We start from the raw sequence: 21,651 nt of genomic DNA, 5'->3' as shown, positions 1-21,651 counted from the left end.
ACGGTCTTTTTCATCTTTTTTCTCAGTGCAGAGCATAGAGTGTCTGACATGTGATGTTCACCCAATAAATGTTTTTCATGGATGAATGAATGTAGCTAATTTCTCCCATTTGCATAAAAAAAAACAAGGGCCAGTGGTTATTTGCTCCTTCCTCTTAATTATGTGATGGTCTTTATGTAATTAGCAACTAAGTATTTTTTGTATAATTGAGACATTAACTAAATTTGAATCATCAAGGAGACTGGTAAAAGGTCTCACTGCTTCCACTCTTGGCCTGTCTTGTCTTTTCCTTCCACACTTTACATCAAAAACCAGGTGAATTGCTCTCAGCAAATCATACCCCAAAGCATATCCAGACTCTCTCCCAGGCATAAGGCTGCAGAGGATCTGGCTACCTGTGGACCCCATTCCCTAAACCTCTCCCCGTCGCTCACTGCATTCCAGCCCCATCTACCTCCCCTCCTATCCAGACACTTCCACAGGCTCCTGCTTCAGGACTCATTCCCGTCCTTTTCCTTCTGCCTAGAACATTCTTTCTCCCAGATCTCTGAATGTCCCTGCTTCAACATCACTTCTCCAGAGAGCTCTTTTGCAATGAACTGAATGTCTGTGTCCCCCCAAATTTCATATGTTGAAGTCCCATCCCCCTATTTGATGGTATTGGGAGGTGGGGATTTTAGGAGGTAATTAGGTCATGAGAGCAGAGCTCTGGTGAATGGGATTAGTGCCCTTATAAAAGGGACCACAGGCCGGGCGCAGTGGCTCAAGCCTGTAATCCGAGCACTCTGGGAGGCCGAGACGGGCGGATCACGAGGTCAGGAGATGGAGACCATCCTGGCTAACAGGGTGAAACCCCATCTCTACTAAAAATGCAAAAAACTAGCCGGGCGAGGTGGCAGCGCCTGTAGTCCCAGCTACTCTGGAGGCTGAGGCAGGAGAATGGCGTAAACCCGGGAGGCGGAGCTTGCAGTGAGCTGAGATCCAGTCACTGCACTTCAGCCTGGGCGACAGAGCAAGACTCCGTCTCAAAAAAAAAAAAAAAAAAAAAATTAAAAAAAAAAGGGACCACAGAGAGATTTCTCACTCTCTTTCTGCAATGTGGGGATACAACCAGAAAACGGTAGTACTGCACCCTGGAAAACGGTCCTTTTTAGATTGTAACCATGCTGGCACTCTGATCTTGGACTTCCAGCCCCCAGAACTGCGAGAAATAAATGTCTGCGGTTTAAGCCACCAGTCCATGATATTCTGTCAGGGCAGCCCACACTACCTAAGACACCCTTTCTGTTCATTGTATCCAAAATAGCAGCCCCTTTCATTCTCCAGCTTCTCTACATTTTTTGTTTTTTCTTCATAATACGTTAATCACAACACTTACATATAATTATTACTGTCTCCAGCACTTGAGTAGAAGCTCAGTAAGGCTGCTGATTCTGTCGGTCGTATGCAACACTGAATCCTCAGTACTGTGAGTGTTTAGCACAGGAGGTCCTTAAGAAATATTTGCTGAATAAATTAAGTGAATGAGAACCTTGCAGTCTTTGTAAAAATAAAATCATATAATTTGGGAAATTACTCAAGAAATTCATTACTTTTTCTCAAGTTCTGTAATAGTAATAATAATAATTTTAAGTGGCCAAAAGGGACATTTCCATTTTAAACACATGACAAATATATTTTTAAATTTCAACTATGCTGGCTGGGCACGGTGGCTCACGCTTGTAATCCCAGCACTTTTGCTGGGCCAAGACGGGCAGATCCCTTGAGCTCAGGAGTTCGAGATCAGCCTGGCCAACATGGTGTAACCCCGTCTCTACTAAAAATACAAAAATTAGCCGGGCTTGGTGACGGGCACCAAATCCCAGCTACTCAGGCGGCTGAGGCATGACAATAGCTTGAACCTGGGAGGTGGAGGTTGCAGTGAGCCAAGATCGTGCCACTGCACTCCAACTTGGGCAACAGAGTGACACTCAGTCTCAAAAAATAAAATAAAAAATAAAAAATAAATTTCAACTATGCCTTCTCCATTTCCTTCCTCCCTCCTACATGCAATAACAACAGCAGTATTAGGTTCCTTTAGCTGTAAAATGAAAATTTTCCAGTTGCACCTTAGAAGGAAGCTGGAGGGTAGGAGTTTATCTGGCACAAATCTACAAAGCTGACAGGTGTACCAAACATCTGGGGGTGGGATCATAGCAGGACAGGTGGGGTTTGGGGTCATCAGAGGTAAACTGAGGAAGAACTCAGGAGGGAGCAAGTCAATGCCTTTCACGTCCTTCAGTCTTTCCTTTAATCAGTCACTGAGTCAGTTAGGCTGCCAAGAAACACTTATAAAACTCAGGAAAGCCTTTGCTCTTGAAGGTAAGTAAAGTACCATATTTTCTCTTGAAAAGTTGGTACTCCAGAGACTAATTTCAGAAACAGGCATCTTGCTCAGGAATGAGTGGCCAAGTATGATTTCACTAATAATTACAAGAGTCAGTGTGACTTGAAGTTGGGCTGTAATCTCAAACTTGTCACTAAGGAGATAGGTGACCTGCAACAGGTGAATTTAACCTCTCTGAAGTTCCATCAGCTCTTCTAAAATGAATAACTTGGACAAGATCATCTATAAGACATCTGTGTATTCTAATACTTCATGACTCTGAAAAGAAAGAAGAGGTAAAAATATTGGCTGGAATTCCATTGTCATTTTAAAAAGCTTGAAAAAAAATAGTATATGTATCAACAACAATTCACTTTTTAGAAGTTTGCTAGGCACTGATTTGCAAGAGAAGTAAGAGAAGGCATCCATTCTTGTATTTCCTCAACAATTAGGTTATTTTACTATGTGGATTATACAGCAGAGGGTGAAAGACTTTTTTAATGCAAGACAAAATTTCTCTATTCTAGTACAAAAGAAATCTTGCTGGTGAGACAAGGACCAGATTGAAATACTCAGCAGAGTGGATGGAAAAGGGGGAAACTTGAAGCCAGATGAAACCCCAGTCTGCACTTTACTACCTGCACTGAACTTGGCCAAGTTCCTTCACTTACCTCATCTTTAAAATAATGATCGGGACCTGTGTCATGGAAGGATGACATATGGAAAAACCCTGAACCGGGGCCTGACACAGAGTGGACCCTCACCAGGGCTGGTCCTCCTGCCCTCTCGCCCCCAAGACATAAAAGGAGAGACCCTCAAGAGGTGGGAGTGGGCATCACCAGAATGGAATTGGCAAGGAAATCATGAAGGGCTTGAGCCAGCTCTTAAACAATGGGCAGGATCTAGGTAGGCAGAGAGAGAAAGAGAGAAAGGTAACTGACCTGGAAGACATTCCATGGCACAAGGTATGAGCCTGAAATAGCCATGAGAGTTTAGAGCCATTTCCAATAGCTGGTGGAAGGACAGTGCCAGGCAGGTGGGAAACAAACACCTGGAAGGCTTGTTATGAAATAAATACACACACACACTCCTATACCCCCCATCCCCCAGCAGCAGCGCACACACACACCACACACTCACACATTTTCAAATACAACCTGTTCCGATGCTCCCTGAGGCTTGGGTGTCACCGGCTGGGTGGAGGTAACAGCAGATGACTGACCTGGACAGGGCAGAGCTCACAGTGGGCCAGAGGAAAGTGACGGGAAAGGTCATCACTGGAGTAGGAGCCTGGACTCAAATCCCCCCCTGCCACACCCCTGCCATGGAGCCCTGGAAGCCACATGATGTTTCCTATCCTCATTTGTCTCATTAATGCAATAGAGATCACGGCACCAGCTTTGTCTCCTGTGAGAGACTTTTGTTACAATCTGTTGATTTTAAACCACTGTTATATTACATTCATAGACTAACACTTAGCTGTAAATCGCTAGAGAGAAATTCAGCATCACCATTAATCCCCATCATTATCATGGAGACTCTGGGATGCTGGAACACCACAACGAGCTCCCTCTGTGACACCCTGTGTGAGGCAAGAGTGAGGCAGGACTCTGAAAATGGTTCCATGCTGTCACCACGACACCCATGAACTGAACTGTGGTGCCTTCCAAAGTGCTAGACTGTGATTAGGGTGGGGGTTCTGGAGTCACTGGGGTCTCATAAGTCATGAGAGTCAGGCCGCTCTCTCAAACCTACATAGCTACAAGTAGTGGGTATGTGCCTTGCATACGTCACTTAACCTCTCCTAGCCTTGAAGGTTTCTTCAACTTACTAAGTAAGGTACTTCTACTTACTAAGTAGGTTAGTAATAGTAAGCATAGTCACCATGTACTGTTGTGTAGTCTGTGCCATACACACAGCAAGCAACCAACAAGGTGTATGGAGGCTGAAATTCAGCCCTGGGTACATTCACCAAGCCACACAACTCTGGGGCTGCATTGTCCCAGAAGAGGCATCTTTTTCTAATTCATCATCCCAGAGAGGACCGATGTGAATTTTCTAAATCCCAGCGAGGTGCTGTTTGTGCTAACAGTGACCCTGGAAGTACCTGCTGAGAAGCCTGGGCATTAAGAAAGAACATGCATGAAGTCCTTAGCACAGTGCCAGGAATACAATAGAGTCCAATACTGGGTAGCTGTTAATGTTAAAATATCATTCATTCATTCATTCAATAGGCATTCATCGTGCACCTCCTGTATACCAGCTACATGCTAGGACAGCTGGCATGTCTGCAATGAATAAGACGTTGCCCTTTCCCTGGAAGAACCTGTGGTTTAGGGGTAAACAGAGACACACACGTAAATCATTATATTCAAGTATGGATACAGGAGGGCTTCTCCAGAGTGATCCTATAGCTTAAATTACTGAATACTAATGACTGTGCTATGAAGGTTTAATTTATTTATACAAATTCAGCATTTCATATCTGGAAAGTAAAACTTATTATGACTCTTTGATAAAGCTGCTAACACATCTCATACTTCCTTGTGTTCAGATTAGACACACAAAAAAAGGGTAATCAAGCCACTGTTATGGGATCACCACCTGTGTCCACTTGGATGCCAGGACCCTGCTGTCAAAGACAGGTCCACCTCTTACAACATGGCCTAGAATTGGCTGATTATAAACTGCCTGCTGGCCATGTTCGGTGGCTCACACCTGTAATCCCAACATTTGGGGAAGCTGAGGTGGAAAGATTGCTTAAGCCAGAGAATTTGAGGTCAGCCTGGGCAACATGGTGGGACTCTGTCTCTACAAACAAACAAACAAACAAAAAAATGGCTGGGTGTGGTGGCATGTATCTGTAGTCCCAGATACTCAGGAGGCTGAGGTGGGAGGATGGCTTGAGCCACAGAAGTTGAGGCTGCAGTGAACCAAGATCGCTCCACTGCACTCCAGCCTGGATGAGAGTAAGACCCTGTATCAGGAAAAAAAAAAAAAAAAAACTCCTTACTTGTGTTCCTGTTCAGAACAACTCAAATGTATTATTGGATGAAGCAGCCTAAGAACAAGTGAAAATGCATGCATACACTCTTATTTTCAATTGCCTGGAAATATCAGGTTGGTGCAAAAGTAATTGTGGTTTTTGTCATTGAAAGTAATGGCAAAGACCGCAATTACTTTTGCACCAACATAACACTTCATATTAAATAATAACTTTTAAACGAAAGAAATATATATACATATATATTTTTTACTTTGTTAAATCGAGTTCTATGGATATCCTGTATTAGCAAAGGAGGATTTAACCTGTACAGTTTTATAAGACTAGACTCCAGTCAGCTTTAGTGTTCTTCCCAGAGACAAATGGGAATAATGACAAAATAAAATGTTAGCAGATATAAAATCCCTGATGATAAATGATAGGCTTTATTACTACCTCTCCTAATTTCCTTTTCTGAGTAAGTACCCTAGGTGAAACCTACACAAGAAATAGCTTTAATGGTTTTCACAGAAGTGGTTTAATGAACTAATCTATTATGAGTGTTGTAAATATTTAATTAAGAAACAGCTTAATTAAGAAATTTTAAAAACAAAGATCTGCAAGTCTATCATATCAAGAGTTGTACCTTGTCCCAATTTCCTATTATTCCTCAGCACCACAATAGTTTTTAAAAAACTAATTAAAATATTTGCTTCAATATATGTAATAAGGAAATACAATCACTATATCAATAACTCTGCAAATATCAGGGGTCATATTATTGCCTTACTTTATAATGCTGTTGTCAGAATCAATAAACCATAAAATAAAACAAACACTTTCTTTTTTGGGAGTTCACCTTCCCCAAAAGCAAGGGGCACAAACGATGTGGATTGTAGATGGTAGATGCTCAAGGGACGACTTCCACGGTCCCTTCAGTGATTTACACATGGCCATTATCTTACCTATATAACACCAAGTCACCAACGAAGGTGAATCCACAAAGCAAGTCATGATTCTACAAGGAACTGGCTTTCCCCGAGTGCAGGACCAGCTACATCATTTGCAGGGTCCAGGATGAAATGAAAATGTGGGCCCTCCATTCAATAATTATTAAGAATTTCAAGATGGTAACAGCAGAACATTAAACCAAATGAGGGGCCCTTCTATGCATGGGGCCCTGTGTGAGTGCACAGGTCACATGTCCCTGCAGTCAGCCCTGCCAGAGTGTGGTGCAAAGACTGTTGAGATTTTAGAGGAGTTTGCAGGCTCTGGACTCCTGGCTTGTCCCCTCTTGTCCTTTCTTCAATTCTGGTAGATGTAGTTCCAATAGCAGAAGGTACCAGTTATAAGTTGCTGGTATCCAAAGCTTCATGGGAGTGACATTGGTGGGTTTCCTAGAGTACACTTATGGGCTTCTGCCCTTTCTCTCAACTAGCAGACCAACACATGAAATCCAGATAGAAAAAGTGCTAAAGGACTTAGGACATTAAGTCTCTTTTAGACTCATGGTCTGGTTTTATGGACTCATTGATCTTTTAAAGTTAAATGGGACCTTAGAGATTATCTAGTCTGATTTCTCTCATTTTAATGAGGTCTCCAGCAAATTCCATGTAGGCCAAAAGCATGCAGATGAATTCTCATTTGCATAGCTCTACAGCTGTTGGTGATTTTGATGATGAAATCATAGTTGACAGTCTTTCAGAAAGACAAAATGTTAGTATAATGAATGATTCATCTATAACACTAATGGATCAATATGAGATGCTGCCAGCCATGCTAACAATATATTTAGCATTTGATTTTTTTTTTTTAATCCCTGTCAGAGCAAGGAGAGTGAGCTGAATATCTTAGTACTTGGAAATCTCTGGGTATGGGATCTAGAATGGGTTTATAAGATACAGGAAATCAAGACTATCCTGTCTAACATGGTGAAAACTCGTCTCTACTAAAAATGCAAAAAATTAGCCAGGCGTGGTGGCACCTGCCTGTAGTCCCAGCTACTCGGGAGGTTGAGGCAGGAGAATTGCTTGAACCTGAGAGGCGGAGGTTGCAGTGAACGGAGATTGCACCACTGCACTCTAGTCCGGGCCACAGAGTGAGACTCTACCTTAAAAACAAAACAAAACAAAACAAAAATACAGGAACAAAGCATATGAATCCAGAAGTGAAGGAAATGGGTGGTTTCGGGTGGGGGTTAAAGGATCTCCTTATCAGGAATCTCTGCTCGTCTATTCCCTACTTATATGTATGTTGTCTTCAATAATCCCTTACATAGGTTTTATTATGGGCCAGACACTGTGCTACGTTCTTTGCAAATATTAACTCATTTAATCCTCATAAAAACCCTCTAAGGTAAGTACTATGCTAATCCTCCTCTTTAAAGATGAAGAAACTGAGAAACATTGAGATTAGTTATCTTGTCCAAGGACCCACTGGTTTAACTGGTGGAGGCAGGATTCAAACTCATGTAGTTGTGACTCCAGTAGCTGCTCTTAACCACTAGATTGTGATGCTGTTCTTTTTTATATCTACTGCTTAGGAAATCTTTCCCCAGCACTAAAAGAAAGACAATGGCCGGGTGCGGTGGCTCACGCCTGTAATCCCAGCACTTTGGGAGGCCAAGGCAGGTGGATCACGAGGTCAGGAGTTCAAGACCAGTGAGACTCCGTCTCAAAAAAAAAAAAAAAGAAAAAGGAAACTACAATTTATTTCCAAGACTATGACGACAACACCTTGTGGCCAAGAAAGATGCAATCCATCATTGTTTTCTAATTGGTTTTTAAGAGTTCTGTGATGAATACAACTCAACATCCGGTAAGGGAGGCAAGCATTATCTTGCCATCTTTGTGGTGTCATTGTGACAACATGTATCCCCCCACAAAGGGGTAGATTAGCATAACTTTTTACGCTTTTTATGATATTCAAACATTCATACTTTCAGATTGTTCTTCTAATAAATATTAATTTTCAATAGAAAAACACCTTCTTTTTTTTTTGAGATAGGTTCTCACACTGTCACCCAAGTTGGAGTGCAGTGGTGCAATCATGGCTCACTGCAGCCTTGACTTCCAGGGCTCAAGCAATCCTCCCATCTCAGCCTCCCAAGTAGGAGTAGCTAGACAGGCATGTGACACCATGTTCAGCTAATTTTCTTTATTTTTTGTAGAGACTGTGTCTCTCTCTGTTTCCCAGTCTGGAAAAACACTTTCAAAGATCCTTCAAGAAATTTGAAAATGTTTCCATTTTATCCAGATGCAGAGAGAACGAGAAGCATAAGACTTTCCAGTTTAATATCATCGCAAGTAAATGAATGAATTTTTATGGATTGCATAATTGTCTCTCTTGTTCATTGCATTTCCTATATAGGAAGGAGAAAGCAGTATTCAACAAACACAATATGCCATGATGCACTATAGATAATATAGCCTCTATTGTACAAGAAAACAGAAACATAAGATTCTGAACATTTCATTTTGGATAAAAATATTACTAAAGAAAGATACTGCCGGAGAATGTAAGATGTCTTGACGCAACAGATTTGCAAATAAGATATTGTGTAGTCATGGTACATTCTATACTGCTCTTGTGCAATTTCTGGAAGCTTGCTTCATTTCTGGTCAGATAGATGAGTTAAGTGATTTGGGCAGCATAGCGAAATTTATGTGCCTCGCCAAGATACAACCACGGTACTGAATTAATATCCTGCACTACCGTCCCAACATGCTTTGACAAGGATGCTATCTCATGGCTCAATAAATACTTACGGACTAACTACAAACATGACAAAAATGTTTGTCCTTCAACTCAACTGTTTTAGGACTAAACATTCAAGGACTCTGAAGAAAGCCCAGAAAAGTTGTAAGACTTTTTTAAAACTACTTTTATTTACATTTTGCAAGCTCACTAAACTTGCAAAAGGACAGAATAGAAATATACTGTTGGATAAACACCTAGGAAACGTTATAAAGTCTTTTTTTTTTTTTTTTTTTTTTTTTTTTTGAGATGGAGTCTCGCTCTGTCGCCCAGGCTGGAGTGCAGTGGCCGGATCTCAGCTCACTGCAAGCTCTGCCTCCCAGGTTCACGCCATTCTCCTGCCTCAGCTCCTGAGTGGCTGGGACTACAGGCACCCGCCACCTCACCCGGCTAGTTTTTTTTTTTTTTTTTTTTGTATTTTTTTAGTAGAGACGGGGTTTCACCGTGTTCGCCAGGATGATCTCGATTTCCTGACCTCGTGATCCGCCCATCTCGGCCTCCCAAAGTGCTGGGATTACAGGCTTGAGCCACTGCGCCCGGCCTATAAAGTCTTAAAGCAAAATTTTCTCCATAAGCTGCTTTGTTCAGCATAAGATGTAAAAAGCACAAAGGAAAAGTAGATATGAATTTCATTAGACATGCTCTATGTCTAAATGATCAAGTTGGTGCCTTACAGAAGACCACGTTCCGTGGTCCTCTCAAGAAATTTCAGTGAACGGCCTGGCACAGTGGCTCAAGCCTGTAATCCCAGCACTTTGGCAGGCCAAGGCAGGCGGATCACAAGGTCAGGAGATCAAGACCATCCTGGCTAACATGGTGAAATCCCGTCTCTACTAAAAATACAAAAAATTAGCCAGGCGTGGTGGCGGGTGCCTGTAGTCCCAGCTACTTGGGAGGCTGAGGCAGGAGAATCGCTTGAACTCGGGAAGTGGAGGTTACAGTGAGCCAAGATTGCGCCACTGCACTCCAGCCTGGATGACAGAGCGAGATTCCATCTCAAAAAAAAGAAATTTCAGCGAACTAGCTGGGCTTGTGCCTCTTATTTAGAGCAACCACCAGCATTAATGAATATGGTCTTTCTTTATTCTAATTCAAGAAGGACACTGTATTGCCCCCCAGGGTGATCCAGCATATTGTAGATAGGTTAGGCCAAAGTTAAGTTACACTCTTTACAAATGCAAACTTTTATTTTTTTGAGATGGAAGCTCTGTGGCCCAGGCTGGAGTGCAGTGGTGCAATCTCCGCTCATGGCAACCTCCTTCTCCTGGGTTCAAGTGATTTCCGTGCCTCAGCCTCCCGAGTAGCTGGAGTTACAGGCATGCACTCCACCACACCCAGCTAATTTTTGTATTTTTAGTAGTGACAAGGTTTCACCATGTTCGCCAGCCTGGTCTTAAACTCTTGACCTCAAGTGATCTGCCTGCCACGGCTTCCCTAAGTGCTGGGATTACAGGCATGAGCCACCGTGCCGGGCCACAGATACAAATGTTTAAGACATTGGTTATCTATTTTTCTCTGAAAATTTTTACCTTAACCAGTGGTGTCATGGGCAAAGCATAACCCTTAAAGGTCAGTAAGTGCACGCTATATTGGAAAAATCAATATACAGAACCTTTCCTACGAGCTAAGCTAAGCTTTGTTTGATCAGACTATTCCTGGATATCAGGACACTGGCCAAGTCCTGCCAAACGTAAAGCTCTTATCCCATTATATGTAGGCCCAACCAGTTATAATAACCAGAGAAGTGCTTATGCTAAAACCATTTTTTATTTAATAAACTGTGTTTTTTTGTGTGTGCATATGCAGGCAACTTGAGAAGTGTTTCCTTAAAAAAAAGTTTGTTTGCTTTTTTACTTTGCAATATGATTTTTAAATTAAAAAGGCATTTGATTAGTGAGTTTTTTTTTTTTTAAGAGACAGGGTATCTCTGTGTCACCCAGGCTGAAGGGCAGCAGCATGAAATAGCTCACTGCATCTATGAATTCCTGGATAAGAGCTATCTTCCTGCCTCAGCCTCCTGAGTAGCTGGGAGTACAGAGGCATGAACCACCATGCCCAGCAATGATTATTTTTGTTCATCAACAGTTCTAGGACCAAATATGTAAATCTATCACAAAAGATTATTCAATATAGCAGTACTATTGTGATAGAAGAATGTTGAATTTAGAAATAATGTTGCTCTCTTTCTATTTTCCTGAAAATTCAGTACATGCATATGTACTAATAGTACGTGTATATGGACACATTTATGTCCAAATATTGCACTCTAACCAAAGAGTCCCCCAGGACTTGGCCCTTGACCCCTTCCCCTTATCTGCAATCTCTTCCAAGTAGCTCCACCCAGTTCCAAAGTTTTATAAAGTAGTCATATGCCAATAATTCCCACATTATATCTCTGGCTCTGACTTTCCTACAAAGCCGATGCTTATGCATCCAATTCTTTGACTTTTACTTTTGGATGTCTAGCAGGCATTCCAAAGCTAATGGAGCCAACAGAGAACCTTTCAGTCCTTCTTCTCTCCCATGCAAATCTGCCAGTTATCCTCATCTCAGCCAACATTGCTACACTCCACTTAGCTGCTCAGATCAAAAATCTGGCTGGGCTCGGTATCTCATGCCTGTCATCCCAGCACCTTGGGAGGCGGAGGTGGGAACACTGTTTGAGCGCAGGAGTTTGAGACCAGACTGACCTGGGCAACATGGAGGAACCCTATCTCTACAAAAATGCAAAAATTAGCCAGGAGTGGTGACGCAAACCTGTAGTCCCAGTTACTCGGAAGGCTGATGTGGGAGGATGCTTGAGCCTCCAAGGTTGAGGCTGCGGTAAGCCATGATTCCACCACAGTACTCCAGACTGGACAACAGAATGAGACCCTGTCTTAAAAAAAAAAAAATCTAGGAGTCCCTCTCCCTAGCTTCCAACAACCAACCTGTTATCGTCTCTATTTCAAGACATACTCCAAATCTGTTCCTTTCTCTCCATTTCTATCACTATCACCCTAGTCCATGTCACTGTTTATCTCTCACCTAGACCACCACTGGTAGTAATTTATTCAGGTCTTGCCACTCCTTTGCTTAAAGCCCTTTGTTCTTATCTCCTGTAGAACCAAATCAAAACTTCTTGCCCTAGCAACAAAGCCTAACCTTATCTTATAACCTGACCCTCTGTCTACACTTCTGACATCCACTCTTATCACCTATTTCTTTATTCTCCAGGCACCACTGATCTTCTTTTTTTCTGTCCCTGTGAGATGACAAGTTCCTTCTGACCTCAATTAAGCAAAACTTTTCTTAGGGCTTAGAATATAACCCTGTATTAGCCCCAGAATTCTGCAAGTTATTATGTGGGAGTTAAGGTAAGTCAGTGGTTCTCAACCTGGATTGCACAGTGAAATCTTCTGCAGGGCTTTTAAAAATACGGATACCCAGATCCCATCTGAATTGAATCAGAATCTCTGGGAGGAGGCCAGAGAGTTAGTACTTCTGAAACGCTCCTAATGAGTCTATGTGGCTAAAGTTGACAACCCTGATATAAGTGATGTGCTCTTCCTTTCTAATTTTAATTGTATATTTTCTTGACTTAGATATTTTTTGTTATTGTTAATATAAATAGCATCTAAACATAGTATCATCTCACAAGATGTTTAAAAAACAAACAAACAAAAAATGCTGACAGAATAGAATTGTCAATTCTTCACAGAAAAGGGATGATAAAACGGATATAAAATACATGAAAAGAATCGGCTAGTATCATCCTGTACTTTTGATATTATAGAACACATTTAGATTTTAATGAGGAAGTTTTTGTGGCTCATGTTTTATTCTTGATCTTGCTTTGCATTGAAGTCCCAATCTTGTGTTTATATCACTTCACAGGATGCTACTGTTGACTCTGAGAATGAATGAACCTGTTTTAACATGACAAGAACTCACGGAAATTTGGTGGAATTAATGTTTCTAACAAAACTTGAACTTTTCACTGTTTTAAGTCAGAATATTTTTGGCAGCAATATAACTTCCTGTGTCTATGATAAATGATTTAAAATGAGACTATAAAAAAGATCAAAAGACTTAGACATCAATTAGCTCACAGGCTACCTAAATATTGTTATATGAGTATAATGGAATCAAACATATGGATTACATTTCCATTAAAATAGAGTAGGGTTTTAGAGCAGAGGAGCAGAAAGCTTTAGAAAAGTCATTTGAATGTTCTTAGACTTTAACAGCTAAAAAGTAATTCAAGCTGCTTACAAACACCACAAGCTAACGGGTATGCTTCTGCCTAAAGAATTGAATGATACCATAAAAGTTTAGAATTGTCACCAGTAGTGGTTGATTAGGGACCTGGGGAAGCCAAAATAACCTGTCACTCTCCCACCTTGAAGAAACCTGCTGTGCTTGTAGGGTTTACAGCCGCATCTCATTCTTGTAGCTCTTCCAATGGTTGTGGGCAGAATGAACCACAGAGGGGCCCTGACAAGCTAGATGTATGGCTGTTTGTTTGCTTCAAATCCCTAGAAGCTCATACACTGAAGAGTCCAATGGCATCATTAAGGGACAAGCTACTTTAGGTGCACAGGGCTATCCTCGTTACTCCAGGAGGGAAGAAAGAGTACTTTTCCAGTTCTTTTTGTTATGCTTTTGTAATTGAACTGCAAGTGACAGAGGGTCTTAGAAAGGATTTGGGGGTCTGCAGCTCTCCACAAAGTCCAGGGAGGAGGCCATGTGGTACAGCAGGAAATAGGCACAGATGGCTTGTGACTTCTGATGACCTGAATTTGAATCCTGCTTTGAACACTAACAACTAAACAATTATGGATACTGAGATGACAGTGAGAAAAACTTGCTGGGCCCCATGCGGAGCGTAATTTCAGAAAATTAAGAAGTATGCATTGACAACAATTGCACAATCTAGTGGAAATTTAGCAACTGCCACAGAACTGGAAAGCCCAATAAGAGCTCCCAATAAGTTCTTCTTTAATAATAACTCCTTTTCATATTTTTGCAATGAAATGAATATATTTGAACGTTATTCATATCTTATCCTTCCATTGGTTTCATTATTTGTGTCACTGTGACCTACATTAAGAAATGATTTTTCCAGGCTATTTGTTCAAATGAAAAAAAAAAAAGGTTTTGCTTTGGGGCTTCCTTGTTAGGAAGATTTCAGATTTGACCTGGCATTTGCTAAGGACAATCTTAAATGCTTTTGTACCTGTGGTACCCAGCCTCCAGGTTGGCCCTCAATCATCCCCACCTCCTGGTAGCCACTTCTTGTGTAGTCAGTTCCCTCCCACATGGTATGTCACTTCTGAGATCAGGTTACAAACACTGCAATTTCTGTCTTGAGTGCATGCTCTCTTCTCTCAGATCTCTGCCATATTGTGTGTCAGGCACATGGGGCAAGAAATTGAAGCTTCCAGCCAACAGCCAGAGAGAAACCAATGCCTGCCAGCACCTAAGGTGAGCGGGCTTGGAAGGAGATCCACCAGCTCCAATCAAGCCTTCAGATGACTGCCACCCCACCTGACAGATTGAAGGCCATATTATGAGAGACCCTGAGACAAAACCACCCAGCTAACCTCCCCAGGCCCCCAGAAACTCTAGAACAGTAATTGTTTGTTTGTTTGTTTGTTTGTTTTAAAGAAATGCATTTTTCAAATATGTATGATCCCCTTCGTCCTAAATATGGTCCCATGGCACAGAAACCCATAGGCTTTAATATGCTTAAACAGTTCTACTTCTTTTTGTCTTTCCGTTCAGTTGACAAGACAGGTTTTCATGAAGAGAAATAAGAGTGAGTTAGAAAAAGGATTTCTTTCCTTGGGATGGAAAAAAGCAAAAGGAAGAATCAAATACCTTCAGAATGCCCTAGATAGCAAATACAGGTTTATTTATTTATCTCTTATTTTTATATTTTTTATTTATTTTTATTTTTTATCTTTTTTGAGACAGAGTCTTGCTCTGTCACCTAGACCGGGGTGCAGTGGTGCAATCTCAGCTCATTGCAACCTCCGCCTCCCAGGTTCAAGCGATTCTCCTGCCTCAACCTCCTGAGTAGCTGGGACTACAGGTGCATGCCACTACGGCAGGCTAATTTTGTTGTTGTTGTTGTTGTTGTTGTTTTGGTAGAGATGGGGTTTCACTATGTTGGCCAGGCTGTCTTGAACTTCTGACCTCAGGTGATCCACCTGCCTCAGCCTCCCAAAGTAGTAGGATAATAGGCATGAGCCACTGCACCTGGCTGCAAATACAAGTTAATTATGAAGCACTATGAACACTATTCCATTGACTAAGTATAGCGAGAAGAAAATTTTAGCCAAGTTAAATAAGTTCCAGCACTAAACTTACTTGATAAAAAAAGACATAAAAGCAAGACCAAAAAAAAAAGCCAATAGCCTAATATCATCTGTTGACAGAACAGATACCCTCTTGGGGTGTATTCATATACAGTTATACACCACACAACAATATTTCAGTCAATGACGAACTGGACTGCATATACGACAGTGGTCCCATAAGCTTACAATGCCATGTTTTTAGTGTACCCTTTCTTTTTTCTGTTTTTGAGACAGAGTCTTGCTCTATTATCTAGGTTGGAGTGCAGTGGCACAATCTTGGCTCACTGTAACCTCTGCCTCCTGGGTTCAAATGATTCTCATGCCTCAGCCTCCCATGTAGCTTGGATTACACATGTGTGCCACCACACCTGGCTGATTTTTTTGTTTGTTTATTTTAGTAGAGATGGGGTTTCACTATGTTGGCCAGGCTGGTCTCGAACTCCTGTCCTCAAGTGATCTGCCCGCCTTGGCCTCCCAAAGTGCTGAGATTACAGGCATGAGCCACCATGCCTGACTACTGTACCCTTTCTTTTTAGATGTGTTTAGAGACAAAAATACTTGCCATTGTGTTACAATTGCCTACAGTATTTAATATAGTAATATGCTCTACAGGTTTGTAACCTAGGAGAAATGGGCCATACCATATAGCCTAGGTGTGCAGCAGGCTATACCAACCAAGTTTGTGTAAATACATTCTATGATTTACACTTGATTCACTCAACCAATGAAATCACCTAACAATGCATTTCTTAGACTATATCTTCATCGTAAAGTGATACATGACTATGGTTGGTTATTCTGGTATTGTGAACTGAACCATATAAAGAACACTTTTAAAAATGAAGAACATTTTCACCTAGAATTGATGCCAACATTAATAACTTAAGTATTTCAGTGTCTCATGGCCAAAGTTCCATATTTTAGCTACCTTAGCAAGAAAACCCAAGAAAATCAATTTGCATCTAAAAGCACCTTTATGGAGTTGGCCTGGTTTTGTGGCAGGCATCCCAGCTTGCTTAAAGAAGCAGAAGCTGAAGTCGGCCTTACAGAGGATTGTTTGGTCCCAGCTGAATAACCTGCTGGCATCGGCTGTGAGCAGAGTGGTAAGCAGATTATGGGTAAGCAGATATTAATATTCTGATTAAACATTTTCAAACCTCACACCGCTATTTTAAAAAATAATTGCACTACTCTTGAGAGCACTCTTATATTTCCTATTCTGAAACCACTTTTAGCCTTCTATATATTCATGATCTTAAAGTCTCTATCTACAGTTTATTTCCCAGGATTAAAACTTTTTCCCGGCTGGGCGCAGTGTCTCACGCCTGGAACCCCAGCACTTTGGGAGGCCGAGGTGGGCAGATCACGAGGTCAGGAGATTGAGACCATCCTGACTAACATGGTGAAACCCCATCTCTACTAAAAATACAAAAAATAAGCTGGGTGTAGTGATGGGCGCCTGTAGTCCCAGCTACTTGGGAGGCTGAGGCCGGAGAATGGCGTGAACCCGGGAGGCAGAGCTTGCAGTGAGCCAAGATCGCGCCATTGCACTCCAGCCTGGGCGGCAGAGCAAGACTCTGTCTCAAAAAAAACCTTTTTCCCTTTACCACTTTAACTGCAATGTAAATTCATGTGAATATGACTTTCTTGGACAATCTTAATAGCTTTAAGTCTTTACATGACACTCTCTTCCTTCCCAGATAGCTTCTTGAAAGAGACAGAGCTGCAGTCATCTTTGGTCTCAGGTTCTATAAAAACCCAGCACAGCCTTGGCAGGCCTCCTGGAATGACTTCTTGTTTCCTGAGGACCCAGTGATTTAACAAACTTAACAAACGTAAATAACAGAAGCTATGAAAGAGACATTTGCAGTAAGCATTCTGAAGTTATGAAGCAACAAAAGTTTACTAGACCACAAAAATTTCTCTAAAACCATCCATCATGTAGAATATACAATTTAGCATGATAACAGGGAAAGTTATTAATTGTTATTAATTGAGGTCTACAGTGCATGTACAGGTTTTTAAACATCAACAGTCAAAACTGCTGGGTTACCACAATTTATTTCTGGTCCAAACCAAAAAAGTCTGTTTATTTCTTGGGTGCACACTAAATGTGGCCACCGTGCTGGAGAGAAAATGTGGAATGAACATTGGATGCTTACAACATCGAGTGTTGGAATCATCCATAATCTCCACTTTTAATTTAGCTTGCTAGTGACCTTCTCTCAAGGTGCTATAGACTCCTGGCATCTTCCCCAGAATGCTTTTAGGTGGATGAGGGATGTGGGTGCATGAGTTTAAGGGCAGAATATCTAGCAAACCACTTGCTTTACAGATCAAATAAGGAAAAAAGGGAGGAGTTCAAAGAAGGTTAGATCTCCCACTTCACCAGTGGCGTCCTTTCCTTCTGCCTAGGCATCAGACCTTCTTCTCTAGAACTTTCTTCTGCCCCATGTGGTGGTCACTGCCCAGCTCAAGAGATAGCCCTGGAGAGGACACAGAGGCAACAAGGTCCAGAGACTTGCCTCGGGGTCACCTCAGGGGCCCTTCCAATCATGCTTCCCCCAGTCCCTGAAGCATCTTCCAGCAGCTAACATGTTGGCGAAGGGGCCCTAAACCCTGCACTGCCCAGGAACTGTGCTGTGAAGTCTGGCCACTTTCTCTTATTGGGGCAAGCATGAGGCAGTGACTAAAGGTTCCTAAAGTTGCCAGTGAAAGCTCTGAGATGGCTGGACCACCCACTGCATCCTTGGCCCTACAGAAAGAGGGTTCCAAGGAGCATGCACAGAAGCAGCAAGGGGCAGTGTGACGCTGGGGGAGGTACTAAGGAGGGGGCGGCCTTCTGATCCAAGCAAGGATTCTTAAGGACCTCCTGGCTCAAAACAATCACTTCCTCTCTTGCTCTGATTCGTGGGCAATGGAGTCCCAAAGGGAGGCCCTTCCTTGCAACCTCATAGGGAGGAAAGCCTGCTCTTTCACAGCTGGCAGGGCCTGCGGACAGCGAGCCAGCTACCTGCACCAACTACTGTCCCCCTGTCTCCCGTCACACCTCCCCCTCTACCCCTGAGCAGCTGGTCTGCGGCGCTTTGCACGTGCTCCTTGCCTTGCATTCACTCTTCCTCCCGAGCACTCAGTGGATGTGTCCCACGTGGAGAAGGCGAAGTTGGGAAGGGGCAGCCTTTGCGAAGGGCCACTTGGCCTGGGCACTTATTCATTGGGGTAGAATGGGATGGCAGCGGAGTAGGGGACAGCCTAGGTGAAAAGGCCGCCCGGGGACAGCCCCTCCAGGTAACCCCTGTCCCGCGGCCCGCCAGCATGGAGCACCAGGCCGGGCTGTCAGCACGCGCGTCCGGCACGGAGCCCACACCCACCCACCGGGAGGTGCGGCGGGCGGGCGCTCAGGGCCCGGCCCAGGGAGGGTGGTGCCCGCAGCCCGCTCGCCCGGGCCTTGGGCTCTGAAACGCATGCCCGGGAGCCCAGGGCAGAGGAAGGCGGCGGGCCCAGGAGGGGTACGCGGTCAGCGCCTCCCCAGCGCCAGTGGGTCCCGGCGTCTCCGGGGCACTGACCTGCCAGCCGCCTCTCCCGGACGTTCTTCCACAGCAGATCCCAGGCTCTGGCCGTGGAGTCCCGCAACTGCTCACTGATGGATCTCCTGAGCCGCGTTTGGCAAGGTTTCCGTTTGCTGGTCATTTTAGATCCGTCCTCATAACGACCGGCGGGCTCGGCACCGCCACTCCCGCGTGGCCCGCGACTCAGACTCCCGGCGACTGGAGAGGACGGACGCGGGACTCCCGCCGGGGTCCCGGGACCCAATGCGGGCACGACATGGGTCAGTCCGGCGCTGGGAGGCTGCGCCACGCGCGAGGACCGGGATGCCTGGCCACCAGGAGCGCCGCGCTAGGTTAACCTCTGCGCTCGCCAACTCCTCTACTCCTTTCCCACTTTCCTTCTCCTCCCCTCCTCCCCTCCGTTGGGCGCTCCTCCACTCCCCTCCCTCCCCTGCCCTCCCCCTGGCTGCCTCGCGCCCCACTCCTTCCAGGAGCGCGCTTCCCCTTCCCTCCCTCGCCCAACCTGACAGCCTGGTCCCCACGGCCCCCCACTCAAGGAGCTTCCAGCTTTTTTCCAGTTTTACCCAGAAATCAGGGGCTGGACCATATTCCTCCTATTTCTTGATACTTTCCTTTATTTTTCAGTTTCAGAAACTACCACCTTCACAACTACAACAACAACAAAAATTTATATATGCCACAGTGAGAGCATAACTCATCCCAGTTTCCCTGAATTCAAGTCACTTGAAGTCAGCTACTCGGTTTGGCTGACGTTTCTTTTGATGTTCAATATTGGTAAACTGAACATTATGTTAATCCTTCCTGATTTCTTCAATGAAATAATTATCTGGCTGCAAACTACAATCAAATTAATATGGTTTGAAGAGTCAAAATATTATTTCCATTGCGTAGCCATTATGAGGAGGAAAATAACTTTAAAATATTAAGGTCAAACCATGAGGAACCTACCTAAAACAGATTTACATACTTTGAGAAAGCATTACAATCTGTATGCAGTTAAAGAAGTAGGTATTACGAAGAAGTGAAATATGAAAATAGAAGAATTTTAAGGTATTTTAGCCAAAAATGTAAAGTAGGCTTGTAGTTAGAAATTAACTCTGATTCCTGAAGGAAAGAAGGAAGTGTATTGGCTCTTTAAGAAATACATCATCACTGAAGTCCAAGTCCACTTCCTGGGCTTCAACTCATTCATAAGGAGAAGACAATACTATCTCAGGCCTCAGGGTGTCCTGCAATTCACAACGTTTTGTCTCTGAAGTGCTTTGAGGTCTTCCAAGAAAGTAACTGTGACAACATTTAACTAATTCAGAGATGTGATTAATGCCTTACACCTCAGGTTTGGGGAGGGGAACAAATTTTTCAAAAGGAATTTCTGAATTCTTGAATCTGCAACATTGCTTGAATCTCATTTCTTTTTAAATGTCTTTGTACCAGGCTGCCAAATCAGAACCAAAATTTAATCAGATATTCATTTTAATTTCAGGTGCTCCACAGGAAGTTTGAAAATTAGAGGTATTCAGTCCTTCCTCTATTATATAAATTGCTACTGCCTTAGGGGATGGAAACTAACTTCTAGCTAAAGTATTCCCTCTACACTTCTGCTACACTTCTAGCAAATATTCCCTCCATCAGTTTATCTTGTTGGTAGAAAATGGGAATGACAGGGACGATGATACGAAATAGTCTTTATTGTCTTATGTTGTTACTTTACATATTTAAAAATGTTAACTAGTGAAACATACCTCAGAATGAGCTAGAAAGTAATGAGATCCTTTTTTTTTTTGTAGCATCCTGGTAAACCTTTGAAATAGTCAGTTATGAAGCAATAAGTCATGGATCAGAAATGGACTTGAAACTGTGACAGCCAGTTATATACACTAATCCAGATTGCTTTCTGGACCCAAGCCAAATAGCCTTTTGATTCCATCCTCTGCTTTGTATGCATGTAGAGGTAACAAAATGCTCTGCAAAGAACAAGACTCCTGTTATCTAAAAGTGGCTGCTATACAGTGTAACAACAAAATGTTTAACAATTACATTCCCAGGAAAGCTGTGTATTTGACTTATAGAAGGGACTCCTTATTGAATCAAACAGAGGCAGCAGTTTTAACATTATATAAGCGGGAACAGAACATAACCATTCTAGCTATTTTAGTGATTATTCAGCTCTCAAGAGCGTGGGCCCCTACTACTTTCTATTCTAGCACATATTTTATATTCAGATGCCATTGATTAGGGGTTTTCCTTAAATGACTAATGTGAAGACTAAATTCTGGCATTGCACATTTGTTTAGTTCTGGCTGTCGGATGGCCCATGAATTGAGGACTGTCCAAGAGAAGCCCAGATGAAAGACGGAAATGATCTGCCTGGAACAGCTGCCGGCTGAGCAGTGTGTGCCACCCAGCATGGCCCAGCTCTCTGCCAGCCCCGGCTGCTGGCCCTGTTGGAAGAAACCACACAGCTGTGCAGATGGAGCTGCCACAAATGCCAAGTGTTCCAACCTCAATAGGAACCTCAGGGCTACTTGGAGTCATTTGTACAGCATCCGCTCTCATACTCCTCAAGATCTGTTTTAAAGCTGAACCTTAGGTAGAATCCCCTCTGGGGCCTTCACCAGATGAAAATATCACCTA

The 21,651-nt window shown here is 43.0% G+C and overlaps 1 protein-coding gene and 1 long non-coding RNA gene across 4 annotated transcripts in view; both read right to left on the bottom strand.

Moving 5' to 3' along the window:
• STARD13 (StAR related lipid transfer domain containing 13) overlaps positions 1 to 21,651 on the bottom strand; it is a 573,040-nt gene that overhangs the window by 237,083 nt on the left and 314,306 nt on the right. The window contains exons 1-2 of one of the 3 annotated variants that reach the window (XM_033235522.1): positions 19,015 to 19,088; positions 17,833 to 17,934 (exon numbers count right to left, since the gene is read on the bottom strand). The exons of 1 other annotated variant lie outside the window; for it this stretch is intronic. Coding sequence is in view for 1 of the 2 variants with exons in the window: in XM_033235498.1 (XP_033091389.1) it covers positions 19,015 to 19,138 (124 nt within the window). In the remaining variant the exon portion in view is untranslated. Of the gene's footprint in view, positions 1 to 17,832; positions 17,935 to 19,014; positions 19,412 to 21,651 lie in introns of those variants that run through there. One more of the 3 variants, XM_033235498.1, reaches the window with a different exon arrangement.
• On the bottom strand, positions 2,263 to 3,923 carry LOC117097559. Its single transcript, XR_004442991.1, has 2 exons — positions 3,588 to 3,923; positions 2,263 to 2,644 (listed from the first exon to the last, which is right to left on the bottom strand). It is a non-coding gene; the product is annotated as an uncharacterized LOC117097559 (long non-coding RNA).

This window comes from Trachypithecus francoisi, unplaced genomic scaffold, assembly GCF_009764315.1.
Source record: "Trachypithecus francoisi isolate TF-2019V2 unplaced genomic scaffold, Tfra_2.0 Contig01461, whole genome shotgun sequence".
NCBI lineage: Eukaryota > Metazoa > Chordata > Mammalia > Primates > Cercopithecidae > Trachypithecus > Trachypithecus francoisi.
This window is presented reverse-complemented; position numbering and strand designations above follow the sequence as displayed.